General features: G+C 39.5%; 1 protein-coding gene across 2 annotated transcripts in view; it reads left to right on the top strand.

Moving 5' to 3' along the window:
- The window catches only part of trappc9 (trafficking protein particle complex subunit 9), a 209,979-nt gene that overhangs the window by 131,201 nt on the left and 64,452 nt on the right, over positions 1 to 14,326 (top strand). For both annotated transcript variants that reach the window (XM_084379821.1, XM_084379820.1), the window contains 2 exons: positions 3,959 to 4,112; positions 11,442 to 11,532. In XM_084379821.1, coding sequence (XP_084235947.1) covers positions 3,959 to 4,112; positions 11,442 to 11,532 — 245 coding nt within the window. The remainder of the gene's footprint in view (positions 1 to 3,958; positions 4,113 to 11,441; positions 11,533 to 14,326) is intronic.

Genomic DNA, 14,326 nt, shown 5'->3' with positions numbered 1-14,326 from the left:
CAGGGGTTAGATGTGGTCTTTGTTGCACTTGCAATGACTGCATCTCTATGGACTGGCTTATACTTTATATCTATTTTTTTATTTTATTTACACTGCTTTACTGGTGCACCAGTTAGTTGTATGACCTTTTATGAAATGGTTTTGCTGTTTTTGAATTAGGTTTCCATCACGTCATTGTAGTAGAAAGTGGTAACCGTTCTTTCGAGTCATGTATACTGGCATGGTGCTGTTATCTTGAAACTTGGTGCACATACTGCTTTTTCATTTGTTGCCGTCAATGCCTTGTCAACCCAGTATTTAAAATAGTCAAATCTATTGTAGGAATCGTAGAGGAATATAAAGATGGGCAACACGTCACTGCTTCCTCCCACTGTTAAAAAACGAAGCCAAAATAACCTGGATACTAGCGCTGCCATCTTGCGCTTGTGACATCTTTTGGAGCCTGAGTCTATGCAGTAGTAATCCGGTGGTGGGTCTGCAGTATTGAAGTCCTGCCGAAACACCCACTTGACTCAGTCACAAGCAGGACTTTGCTGTCAGTGACATCTCATCTCCTTTTTATAGCACAAACAACTTACAATTATTGAAAAATTGAGTCAATGAAAAATCATCACTTGAACATGAAGCTCTCAAATATCCAGTTTATATGAATCTTTGTAGACCTAGTTGTAAAGTTTCAAATTACTGTTATGTAACTGTTATTCCTAAAGTTTTAAAGCTGTGAAATTGCCTTTTGACCAGTAATAATATTCATATCACTGCTACCAACACTCGTCCATTTCTCAGTGTAGTAAATTGGCATGGGACATGTAGTGAGCGCAGTTTAAAGCCATGTGGAACATAGAAAACAACACAGTTAGCCTTTTATTAGCACTGTACAGATACCGCTGGTATCCTAGCTTTTATTAGCCTCCTTTTTAAAAAAATTTCATTTAAAAGACAGATAATGCAGACAGATCACTCAAATTGAAAAATCACACCCCACCACTGAAGGATGCTATTTAAATGAGAAAAGTCAGATATATAGGGAATCTGAAATACTGTTGTCACTGCTGTAATGCTAAATGTTTGGTTTTATTCCCTGTAAAACATTTGTTTCCTCATTTTTTCCCCCATTTGAAGTGTGAAATTGAATGTGGACGTCTGGCCATAAAGTAATTACAAGTCCAAAGAAAACCAGTCGCAGGCACTGCCAGACGACTTCTTCCCATTTAGGGTCCATTTGCATTGTTGCAACGTGGTATTTTTAGACTTAGTGTGTAATGTGTGCTTTTGAAGATGACTAAATGAAAAGCAGCACCCATCTGAAGATGGGACTTCAGTCAGTGACATAAGCCTATTGCTACTAATCTTCAAAGACGGGTGTATTTAAGTGTGTGGCAGCGAGAACAGGAGCTTTTCTTTAGTCTTTGTTTTGAAGTCTTAATTGTTATTTAATTTGTGTTCTGCTTTGTTGTAAAGGCTGTGAAATGATAATTGCATTGCTGTTTCTCCCCTACCTCACTTTGATGTATGTGTGTCTCTGGACTCATCAACAGATTCTTTTTTTCTTGTCCAGTAATATTATTGATTATTTTACTGCCAAGGTGAGGCAGCACATCACCTGTAATGATTCTCATGTGCTCACTTATTCAAAGTTACATAATGACCAACAAGCGTATAAGACAGAGAAGTGTCCCAATCAAACTTTCTCCCACAGATCACCCATTATCATAGGATGATTTCTTATTTGCTAGTGCGATACAGATCCACATAATTCTTTTTGCTCAATGATGATGGTCATTTAGAGGAGACACAGCAAAGGTCTGGCCGGTCAGTCTGACTGTGCTCTGTCCATTTTCTTGTCAGTGCATCAGAAAATGAGTCCTTAGGGAGCCGTCGTAACCTCTGAATTGGAATTCAGAGGTTAACCTGCTGAAGAATACATGGACCTGTTGGTGTTTTGCCTATGAAACAGAGGAAATTGCTAAGCACATGTGTTCACTGAGAAATCAATGTGTTGGTCAGCATGTTGCCTGTAAAAGATGATTATTGATTCATCAAGGCTTAAAAACAGGGAGTGCTCTCAATGTGAGGTACTACCTTTATAGGACCCTCTTAGTGCAAGTTGGCTTCCTGTGGAGATGGATGTCCAGGTAATTTTCAGTTAGCTGCCCACCTCAAAGTCACTTTGTGTCATTTCACTAAGCAGGGGATAACAGGAGCACTGAGGGCACGGAAGAATTGACTGCAGGTTAGACCTTCTTCTGTACTGTTCTCTCTGTGTGAAGAAGACTCTGATGGTGTCTGTCTCCCAGTTAAACACTTGAAGCAAAGCCTATCAGTCATCATGACACCAGTAAGACGCTTGAGACTTTTTTCTTTCCTGTGAAGTGTGGCTGTAATGTGCCAGTGTTCCACTGTGCGATAGAAGTCCACTATTCATCTCCAAGTGTGATGATTTTTAGTTTTCAGATAAACTGAAGGATTACATGCTGCTTGCAAAGAAAACTTTTCTGCCATCTATGCTCAGAAAAGCCTTTCAAAACCATATTGTTTTATCTCAAAAAAGAATTGTTGCCAAGCTAAAAGCCTTAATTGGCAGAATAATTTGGCAAAACTCAGCAAATATCAGAAAATCACAACACTAACATACATTAGCATAACACTTCAGCATATATTAAGGTAGCCTGCAGACATTAAGCAAGAAGTGGCTTGCCACCTAATGGATGCAGGTCCAATATTCCCTTTTCCTTTGGCTCTAGTCTCCACCAGCTCTTTAGGAACAATATGTGGGTTTTTACTGTATGCTAAATATTTGACTTTCTTTAAACATTTGTCTATCTGATGTCTGACACAGAATTTCTGAATCATGATTGAAAATATATTAAATGTTAATGCTGCTGCATTGCTTGCTGGTATTTTATGGTGTAGTGCCGAGGCAGAGTAGTTATGAAGTTGTGGGTTGCATCACACACTGCTTCACACTGGGGGGCTGTCGGACTCTCCCATATTCTTCTCTTTTCTTCCCTTTCCCCTTTGGATATCTCTGTACATTGTCTTTGTCTGGACTCTACATGTTCAGCTCTGACCTCTACAGATTTTCGCAGTCAGAGAAATAATATTTTCAGCTGGTATTTCACTGGAGGGCCGGAGTACTCTATGGGTAATTACAGGTGGGCTTTAGGGTCAATTTATGAGCACAGGTGAGGTCTCAGCTTAGTTTGGTACCCCAAGACTTTAAATTCTGGATGTGACACATGACATAACCTCAGGCAACAAACACCACGGCCCCTGTAAATAAATAAAGGACCTGCAGTATAGAGGGGAAAGCTTGGACCTGAAGGTGTTTGTTCAGACTAGATAAATAATTTATCACTTGCCAAACCACACAAGCAGTCGGTGTTGGTTGCCAGAAATGTAAGCAAGGTTTTCTTTTTTCTATAGGGGGAGGGCGAACAAAGACTACTGTCATCTACTGAGTTTTAAAGGAGCAATATGTGAAAATTTTAATTCCAAAAATTAACTAAAATCTTCAACAGAATGTTAAGAAATAACAGTTTTGATGTCATGTCTGAAATGTCTATGTATTGTATTGCAGAGATACTGAAGTGACCATGCTAACCGGCTAGCCTTGGCCTGTCCTGTCTTTTCCTCTTTTCTTTCATGATTAGTTTGTGAAATGAATATATTTGGGTTTTGGACTATAAATCAGACAAACTAAAATAAGCTTTGGCTCTGGGGAATTGTGATGGGCATATCACTAGTTCATTATTGAAAACAATCATTAGCTGAAGACCTACAATCAGACCTAAAATATCAAGTGAAACACCATAAATGAAGTCAAGGCATTTTAACTTTTATTAATGTTAAAGTTTCGTTAAAGTTTAAAGTTTCAAATGACAGTTACGTAACTGTCATTCCCAAAGTCTTACAAATGATGTAAGCAGAAACTTGTGTTTCCCATTTCCTGTTGCAGGATGGCCATCCAAGTCGACAAGTTTGACTTTGAGAGTCTGCCTCAGCCGGACCAGGAGACAGCTCGCTTCACTAACCCCAAACAGCTGGAGGAGGAGCGACAGCATGCCCAGGGCTGCCAGATCAACAGCAAGCTGGGCATCTGTTGGAGCATCATATCCTTCCAGTGGCTACATGTACAGTAGAGTTATATTAGAGAAGGGCTGAGCACTGCCAGAAAGACAGCAGATAAACATGATCAAGGTTTACTTTTATAACTGAGGGTCTATGCTGAACTGATAAACAGATTATAATGTCAATGAGTGGTCAAACAGAATCTTTTAGCACTGTGTGTTAGTTGAATGTGTTGTTTGTTGACATCAGTAGGATCAGTGTTACAGGACATCTGGATCCCGCATCTGGAGGCCCTCTGGCCAGCAGGGAACTTGTTCGCTTGCACTGACAGATGGTAAAGCGTATGGCATAGTGCTTGCTGCTCTGCCACTATGAAGTGATGTCTTACTTTGTGTATGTGTGGGTGTGTATTTGTCTCATTTACCAGCAGCAATATGATGTAACATTTTCCCATTGGTCCTAGTTTGTGGGTAAGCTTTGTGGTCCATCCAAGGTAATCTTTGACACCATCACTGTCTGCATGTTGCCCCCAGGGAGACGACTCTTTGTATCTGTTCCCATGTTTACTGTTGTCCTCTGGCCTGCCATGTAAATGTGCACCACCAACACACTTGCTGTCAGAAATCAAAAACGTGTAGGTTGTAATACAGATGCAAGCTGGGTTAGTGTTTGTGTTCAATGGGGATGTTAACAGAGACTGTAATGTGTCTTAATTAATGGGGGTTAAAACTTTGACTAACAATGCACTTGATGTAGAATTCAGAATAAGAAATCTATTACAGGTGCTTTTCAACCAAATAGTACAGGAACGAGGGAGTTAGAGGAACTAAACTGAGGGATTAAATAAAACTGAAACTTCCTCTTCCTGATGCACAGCCATGCTCACAATCCCACTACAATTACAAGAACTGTGAATATTAGGCTTATTAAAATACTGGCAGATTAAAAGCAGCAGCTTAGTTTGAGACGTGAGTGTTTTTTATGCAACAAAACAACAAACTGTTGTGAGACTGAAAGGAAGACGCATAGAGGAGATTAAAAATGCCAGAAGGATGGCAGCATACATTTTTGAATATCAGTAACCACTTCAGAACATTAGTACTTAGTACAAATTACTGAAAGCCTGAATTAACCTGTAGCAACATATTGTTAATTAAACATCCTACAAGGAACTTCTAACTGTTTATGAAACAGTCAATTTAATGCTGATGCCTCTGCATAAGATAACAAGACCAGCGTGAAAAGATTTGCTGTTTCTGTGTAGTTATTATAGTCATTCTTAATGCCTGTCACTGGGTCAGATTCCGACTTATCCAAGTTGGATAAGTCATAAAATGAAAACTATATTTTACGGTGGAGTGCTGAGGATGAATTGAGGCATCTCACAGCCTAGATTTCTTCAAACCCTCCTACTATTGGGCATTATACAAAACATAATAGGAAACAACTTGGAAGCAAATGCTGCTACATACAATTCACAACAATACAAATTTACTTCACTTTGACCTCAAGTGACACATGAAAGACATTAAATTGGCAAAAAAAATCCAGGCACACTGCTTTGTTTTTGTGCAAAAGTTAAAAAAACCTTTATTAAGGATTCATGACCAACGTGCATTGACTATTTTTAATAAATGTTGTACACTAAGTGAAGCATGCTGGAGGGCTCACTTTGATGACTTTCAATAGTGCAGACTTTGCCCTGGGCCTCTAAAATATTTGGGCAATTAGAAGGTCAAAACTTTAGGCAGGTTCCTGCAGTCAAACGTCTGGTAAAGCTCATGAATTTCATAACATGGTGATAAGAGCTGCTAGTCATCATGCATATAGTGCCTTGTATCAGCCCATAACTCATCAGCTGGCAGTTAGCGGTGCACATATTTAGAGATTTAAGAACAGCCTGTCAGATTGTTGGTGAACATGGTGCACAGTTAATGATAAATCCAATCTCTGAGCTTCTGAAGTTTCCATTATATTTCTCCTTTTTATGAAGGCGTAAACACTCCCATCATTATGTGTATTGTTTTATCTACAAGCAATTTGGCAGCGTGTAGGCAGGAATGAAGAAAGAAAATGACATACAAATGTATTCCCAGCAGCACGTCTGATAACGCTCCTTTTACTGCAGCAAAAAGCAGCCTGGAACTGCCTGTTTTATCATTTTATCCTACTAAGAAGGTATATTATGATTAGAATTTGTGAATTTAAACAAGTACCTTCTGAAGCTGAAAAGCATAGTGAAAACGTCATCAACAGACAAATCCTGTAGCTGCTCAGTATCACAGGCAAACAGTGTCTGTGACTCTTCAGTGCAATAGGGACAACAAAAAAGAAAAACAAATGAAATGTACAGCACCAAAAATAATATACTGTATATCTAATGTTATTATTAAAAAGGGTACCACGCTCTCTTAAGGTCATTAAGTCAATTTGAAGGAATAGCTCACGTCACTTATTCATTCAGCATCAATGGTCCAACACCAACATTGTCACATGATGTTATCGAGTTAAGTCCTGATGCAATGGTTTCCTCCACAGTGAGACGTTTCTCGGCATGTAGTGTGACCCAACTGTCTTAAATTATTCGAATAGCACAATGTCATTCTTGCTTCGGGCTGGATTTTCCCTTTAACAACATGAAAAACTCGAGAAAGAAAAAGATTTGATTACTGTGCATGTCACACTCTGAAGCACTCACTTGGCCTTGAGCAAAGTAAGTCACTTTAATTTGTAATTTATGAGTTCCTGACAATATTATTCCTGTTGTGTTGATGGTGTTCCGTTATAGTGATTCACTCACTCACAGAGAAAGACCTTGTCATATACAGTACAGACAGTGGGCAAAATAGAAGAAATGAAGGAGGCTGTGTGTGTGCACGTGTGTGTACAGTATATGTGTCGTCCCCTTGAGGTCATTGCCAAGTTCATGAATCATCCCTTTGTGTTGAATTTCATAGCCAGCATTAATATCCACTACAGTTGTTATTGCGACTCCCTCTAAAGCTGTCTCAGCCAGCCTTGTAAATCCAGATTACAGTATGTCTAAGATATTGTGGCCAACCAGAAGTGACAGCATGTTACTTCAACTATAGATTGACTTCAGTGGACACCAGTGCAGCTCAGAGGCTGCTATAATTGTACAGGCTAACTTCAAGATCTCGCTCAGCTGTACACCTTGGGCATCCCTGTTTGTACCATTACTCGATCTAAAGTCAGGTCTAATGCTCTTCCTGACTGTTGAGACTCCCGGGGTTTGGAACTTGACCGACAAGTTGCTAATACAGCTCACAAGCAAGCACCAAATAGGTACCATCAATCACCAAGAAATAGCAAAAAAAAAAAACATAAAACAAACTTGAAACCATTCTGTCAGCCCAAAGCTGTGATGAGCCAGTTCTCCAAGAAACACTTTGGAGGAATTAATGTCTCTGTGAAGTTTTTAATTAAAGTAAGCAATGACTCGTCGATTCTCTTGTGCCAGGAAGCACTGTGGTGCATGAGATAAAATTTTTCCGGGCAACGAACAAACGAAAAGTGCCAAACTCTGCATGATTGTTGACAATAATTTTAGCAAGTGGACAAGCATGTTGATCATCCACACATTGGCAGAGTTTCTGTGGTTGCTTGGCTCTGTAGCAATTTAAGGGAATGACCACAACTATATATGATACAGTGCAGCTGAAAGTGGATTGCGCACCTTATTAGAGTGCTTAATCTTAGAATAAAAACCTGTTTCATGCAATTAATCCAGCAGTTCTTACCAAATGTATTTCGCAGTCAATCCCATTAAATGTACAGTATGCTGTTCACATGACCCATTACCCGACCCGTGTTCTAATGTATCCATTTATGCACAGTAAGGGCTCAAAGACATGGCTGTTGTGAAAGACATGAGGGCTCCCTCACTTAGCTTGCTGCCACTGACCCATACCTGGATAAGTGCCAGAACATGGATGGATGGATCGATGGAAGAAGCCTTTTAATCATGCGCCATTTTGACCTCTTGTTTCCAATATAGCTGCACATGCAGTATATGTATTCTTGAGCAAGATGTTCATAGTTCCCAAATTGGTATAGTGCGACCTTTAGACCTTTTATCTGCATTTGTGTTTCACCTAGAGGTATTTGAGGTTGTCTCCTTCATCTGTGTGTAACGCAGTTTATGGCTCCATAAACTTTCAGTTACAGTACAGTTCGAAAATAAATAAGTAAGACCCAGAACCTCTATACCCACGTTAGACGCTCATTTTTTAAGTTGTATACAGGTGTACAGTGCTTTTCTAGCAAGTAGCAGGTCCCATTGCCAATAAATAAATAATTTGGTATCAGATCAGTGCATAGACTCATGCACTTGCCGATACCGACTCCAACATTTTAAGCAAGTCTGATACTGGTATTGGTATAGAAACAACCCTGCCTATTGAACCAATTCCAGTGTGCAGTTTGGAATCACTGTTATAACAGTGCAGTGAGGTGAAATGTAGCCTACTGTGTGTGTCCTTTACTTTTGGGATCATTCAGTGTTTTCAGGGCTACTCTACAATGAAACTGGCTCACCTTTGTGCAGTGGGGTCAGTAGATATAATGAACATCCCCAGATTATGTAACATGTCCTTTTCAAAGCGGACTTCTCTGTGCGTCCACTGAGAATTGCAGCAAAAAGGCTGCTGGTCATTATGCCACAGTAACATCCAGCTGTACCGAGTGAGACACACTGTACCTGGTGTGTGCTGTTCCCCAACGGTTCCAATGAATCCTTGAAGTAGAAATTCTACGTGTTCATCAGACAAGCGGTCAAAGCCACAACACTGCCATTGTTCGTTCAAATAAGAAGCAGGTGCATGTTGTGACATGTGATTCATTATGAGTCAGACTTTGGCAATGACCCAGCAGGCACAGTAGAAGCACTTTTCAGCACAGTATGTTTTGTCTGTGGATGCCTTCTCTCTCTCTCCCTCGCCCTCTGCATGCATACTGTACTCTCCATCAAATGTTAATAGACACAGGTTTGGTGCTCTAGGCCCTGCTCATCTCACCCATTATTCCAAATGTCAGCTGTGTAAATGATCAGCGGTGAGCTTATCATCACATATTATCTGGGTAATTGCTCTCTGACAGCCTTATTTGCTTTGATGCAGCATTGAAAACATTGATAGTCTACCCTGTGATCAGTTTAATGTTACCATTAGAGTCAGGTTGCAGAAACATGCTCTCTGTGAACCTTTGACATCTGAATGAATGCATTAGATAAATAACATTTAATTCGTAGATAGTTTCATTGCCACCATTTGCACAGCTGTAAAATGTGAAAATCAATGCCCTATTTTGTGCCAGTTTGAATGTCTAGCAACAAACTCCTTTTACACACTTTGTGACATTTTTCTTTATATTCCCTAGTGAGACCTCCTTTTTGTGGCTAGCCATACTGCTCATCTACTACTAAAGCCCTAAAGACTGATTTAGTGGTATCCCTTCTTTACCTTTGCTGTTTCTGATGTCTGTGTAATATGAGAAGCATGAATCCACACATCTAGTATACACTACGATAAGCAGCTTTCACATATTAACAATTTCTCTCTCACAATCAAAGTCAATGAGGCCCTTTAATCTTCTTTTTCATGAATGAAACTAATAGGGTAAGCATCTTGTACTGTGATGTAACTAGATTGACTTACTTGCCTGTAGGAAAACTGGATGTTGACAATAATGACAAAAGCTCATCATTCAGATAAAATTCAAGGTATTTTTTAATCTTTCTGGATTCATCATCTTTTCTTTAAACCGAAGTCACTGTTGGGAACAAAAAGTACACAAGATGATATGATTGTCACATTAATATTGTCTCTGTTGCAAAACGTATCCGTTGAGGCTCTGCTGAAAAAAGACTTGTCAGTGCTTAAAGTCTCAAAGGATGAGGGTTTGCACTTAAAGGTGTTTGACTGTCAGCACACGTTAAGCACTTAAAGGACTTAAAGTCATGTCGAAAGGATTCGAAGAGGCAGGAGAATAGGCACAGAAAGGAAAGCAGTATCAATTGTCACAAAGTACTGTATTATTAATTGTAGCTGTAAAACTGACTTTACAGGCTCTGATCCTGAATTTTTCAAAACAGATATTCTGCAACCACAATTAATTTATACGCTGACCCTACTTTGGTGTCATCTTTGACTACAACTTCAACTGAGATAGAGACATGAAATATATAGTTTTCTGTGTCTCAGAAACAGTTCAACAATCAGAAGTTATTCGTTATAAATAAGCCTGGAAAATGTTATTCAAAGTTTGAGGTCAATGTATTTGTCTTTTTAAGACACAGAGGTACACAATGAAAGGAAAATTTAATCTGTGTGAATGTGAACAGCAGCAACAAAATGGTGATGATAACACAGGTAACGTCAATTGGCAAGTTCAACATCAAGTAAACACTGTCCATCAACTTTGACTGTGTTAAACCACCAAGCATCAATAATGTAAACACAGAGTCCACGTCTCCTCGTCCTGCGTTCTGTTGGCTCAGAACACAGTCCCCCTGTCAAGTGCAACAGGTCTCTGTAAAGATGTGGACACATCATCTCTGATTCCCCATTGTTTAGACAGCCTGAGTCGCATTTGTACATTTAATTTTCCTGGGACCAGACATTAGCCAGGAGCACCCTTTAATCCAATCTGGATTAGCATGACTCTTATCCCAATTTACTTCCTCTCCTTCCTGGGGCAGTCCGGCTGGTCTGGCTGAACAGTTGAAACATGCTGTTGGCAGTTATCTTCTCAAAGTCCGCTGCTCTTAATCCAAAACCCACACTTTCTTCTCCAATGCTGATGAATTTACTTTTCTCATAGGCAACAAAGTAAAAAAAAATAGCTTACAGCATCCGAATGCATTGCTGCTGCCATGACAGTTCATAAGTTCATCATCTGTCAACTGGGTTATTGTAACTTTTTGCTGTCTGGAATCTGTGAAGAAGACTCAAACAGCAGTCTAAATCCAGTCTAGCAACACCATGAAGATACACTTTGAGCTAAATGCTAAATACTGAATGCAAATGTGAACCTCACTGTGGTGCTGCAAAGTCAAAGGATCACCAAAGTAATCAGGATTTGTCATGTGGGTGCCATGAATGCTTGTACAACATGTTGAAATGTCAAACCATTTTCAGTAGATGTTGAGATATTTTACATAACAAGTGAAAATCTTGACCTGCTGGTGATGTTAGAGGAGAAGTCAGGGGATAACTGAGGTCATTAAGATGCATCCTCAGCAACCATAATATGCAACATTTTCATCAATGCATCAAGTAGTGGTCGGCCAATGTTAATTTATACTTGAAATGCACCAAATCTCTCCATGCTGTTGTCTTTAACATACCCACCCTTCCCTGCAACGTCTCGGAGAGGCCAGTGTGGAGGGAGTCCTCAACCAGCTGGTCCTGGAGCACCTACAGCTTGCTCCCTTGCAGTGGGGTGAGTCTCTTACAGTATGTGTGTGCCTGCGTGTGTGTGCGTGCGTGTGAGATTATGAGTTGTGATCACACACTTCCTCTACAGTCATCACTGAAAGTTTGTGAACTTTTCCTGTTCAATATAAAGAAAATGAAACAGGAAAGAAGGTTAAACTTATTTTGTGTCTTTATACAGTTCATATAATTGTCCTTAGACCTCTCATTTTCTATGATTATATTTGTCTGTCAGTCACAGTTATCTGTGTGGTTCCTTAGCTATCTCTTTACCTGTCAGTTAGTGCATAAACCTCAAGAACTGGTCTCAAGCCATGTTTTTTATTTGCATTCTTAATGGGCTACAGGCTATTTTGGAGAAGTGTAGACAGCAGCTTGGGAAACATGTGAATCACCGGGGACGCACAGAATTTGTAGGAGCACTCTTCGGTCGCACCATCTGTGATCATCCTCTGAAATCACTTTTGATTTACTGCGGATGTTTGTTTTCTGAGGATCCCGGTCTCTCTTTGGGCACTGCCAGCATTTTGATTAGTCAGCTGGGGCTGTCCTGCTTTTGCAAAGAGAAAGCAATCTGCAAAATGAAGCGACAGCAGATCAAGCATGGAAATGTAAGAACCTATTGAGACAGAAATAGGGGGGGGATCAAGGCAGATACTTCACTGGATTCGCTCTTCTTCAGATATTTTTGCCATTTGACATGCACTCCCTTCTGTGAGGAAACATTCCCAAGAGTAAAAAGCTGTTACGGAGACGTTCGAGATGCACCTTTCTTTCATCTGATATTCTACATTTTGTGTGTAATCTCGGTGCACGCAATTGCAGTTGGTGTTATTTTCTCATTTCTCCATTTCTGTGGGTAGTCTTGTTGTTCCAGTCCAGTTCATTGCAAGCCTTGCTGATTATGAGTCAGATAATTTGCCTTAGCCCATTAGGATGCCTTTATCAGGGTTGCAAAGACTATCACAGGCTCAATTACGGGTATAGTTCAAGCATTTCCCCAGTGTCTAAAATCGTTAGTCCAAATGGATGCTTTTAATACTGTTGAGTCTCTGTGAGCCTCACACTTACACAGATACTGTAGATGAATCTAACTTGCCTGTTAAAAAATCTGACGTATTTAATTGCTGCGGTGTTTGGGGCCAAAGTTTCCTGTTCTGTTGTAGTTTGTTCAAGTTGCTGTGTTAAGGATTGAGACTGTGTATGCTTGTTGTTGTTTATTTCCCTTTAATCACATAGTTTAAGATGACAGAAGATTTTAACTTTTTTAAACTCACTACTGCTCATAATCCTGGTTCTTTTTCTTTGAAATTGGTAATCATTCAGTCAACCCCCATTTGCTGTTTTTTCAACCTCTTGCCATTGTGACAGAGGATTTTAGCTATTTTAATAGAAAGGAGAAGCTGGTTCAGTCTTTTGCAGATCTCATTATGATGATTTTTAAACTTGATAATTTCTTTTTTTATTAGTTTATAGAAACTTTAAACTCCTCCATGAAGCGATATATTCTATCTCAAATGTTCTTCAATCATTAATTGTTGCCACGATTGTTCCAGTTTGGTCTCATCAGTAAAGGATCATTGAGAAATCTCCATCTCTCTTTAATTTTAATAAGAAAGACACTGTCACACCTACTTTATTTGCCTACTATAGACAAATCCAGTAATGGATTTGTGTGCTCTGCCATCTGGCATTGCCGCCAATACTGCAGTGGCAGCTCGGCATGTACTGCTGCCTTTTGACAGTGACAGCAGCGCAGGATGTTGGATTAAGGTACCGTATATGGATGGTGACCTTAACAGTATTCAGATTTTACATATCAACCATTGGTTACAACAATAGCCTGAATAGATGATTGAGAAATAGAGAAACAACTTAACTAATTAACACATTTCAAACAATGTAGTACTGTGTAATATACCAGAATGGCTGTAGTAGCTACAGTAGGTAGCATAGTCAGTTAAGAGCTGCATTTAATCATTACAGACCAGTAACAAAAGAAAAAAAAAGTTTTTTTTGTGTTTCTTTTAATACCTATTAAAGATTATTTCATGAAATGCCTGGCAACAAAATGGCAATTCAACCTAACAGGTCACTCAAAATTACAGTTAAAAAATATGAATGCATCAATTATAATCATAATTATAATATTCTTGATCCTCTCCTGGCAAACATGTCAGGAAGACACCACCACTGTGATGATGACTTTTTTTTTAATGCCACCTTTTACCTTTCTCTTTACAACGGCTGCAAAAAGGGATCCCTCACACAAATATTGTTTACTTGTCCAACAAATTAAACTGGAATTCTTTTTAGATTATTGCACTGCAGATGTGAAAATGCCGCTTGAGATTTGTGCTCTTGTGAAAAAGTGTTTTAGACTTCATAATATCCTTGATATCCTCTAGGCACATTAACTGCTTTTCTGGAGCCGAAATCAGTCAGGGGGTCATTACGCCCCAGTGCCACCCATGGTAGCATCATGACATTTTTCCAAGGGTGGAAAGAGTATTGTATTTCTGTCACAATATTTTGAGCAGTAGAGCAGTGTCTGTACGTTAACCTCGACTGCTCGCCTATAAACTAGGCAGCGTGACATGAACATGCACACAGAACAATGCCAAGATAAATTATTGATGGAGCTCCACATTGCCTGACTGTGTGTGTGTTTTCAAGATCACACATGGTGTGAAAATCTCATCCACGAGCAGTACACAAGTACATGTTGTGAATATGCATTTGTATGAGTGTGTTACTCCGTTTGTATATGGCACAAGCCCACATGTGTGATTGGCTGTGTT

The sequence above is a fragment of the Pagrus pagrus genome (assembly GCF_965226575.1).
Source record: "Pagrus pagrus genome assembly, chromosome: 17".
Taxonomy (NCBI): Eukaryota; Metazoa; Chordata; class Actinopteri; order Spariformes; family Sparidae; genus Pagrus; species Pagrus pagrus.
This window is presented reverse-complemented; position numbering and strand designations above follow the sequence as displayed.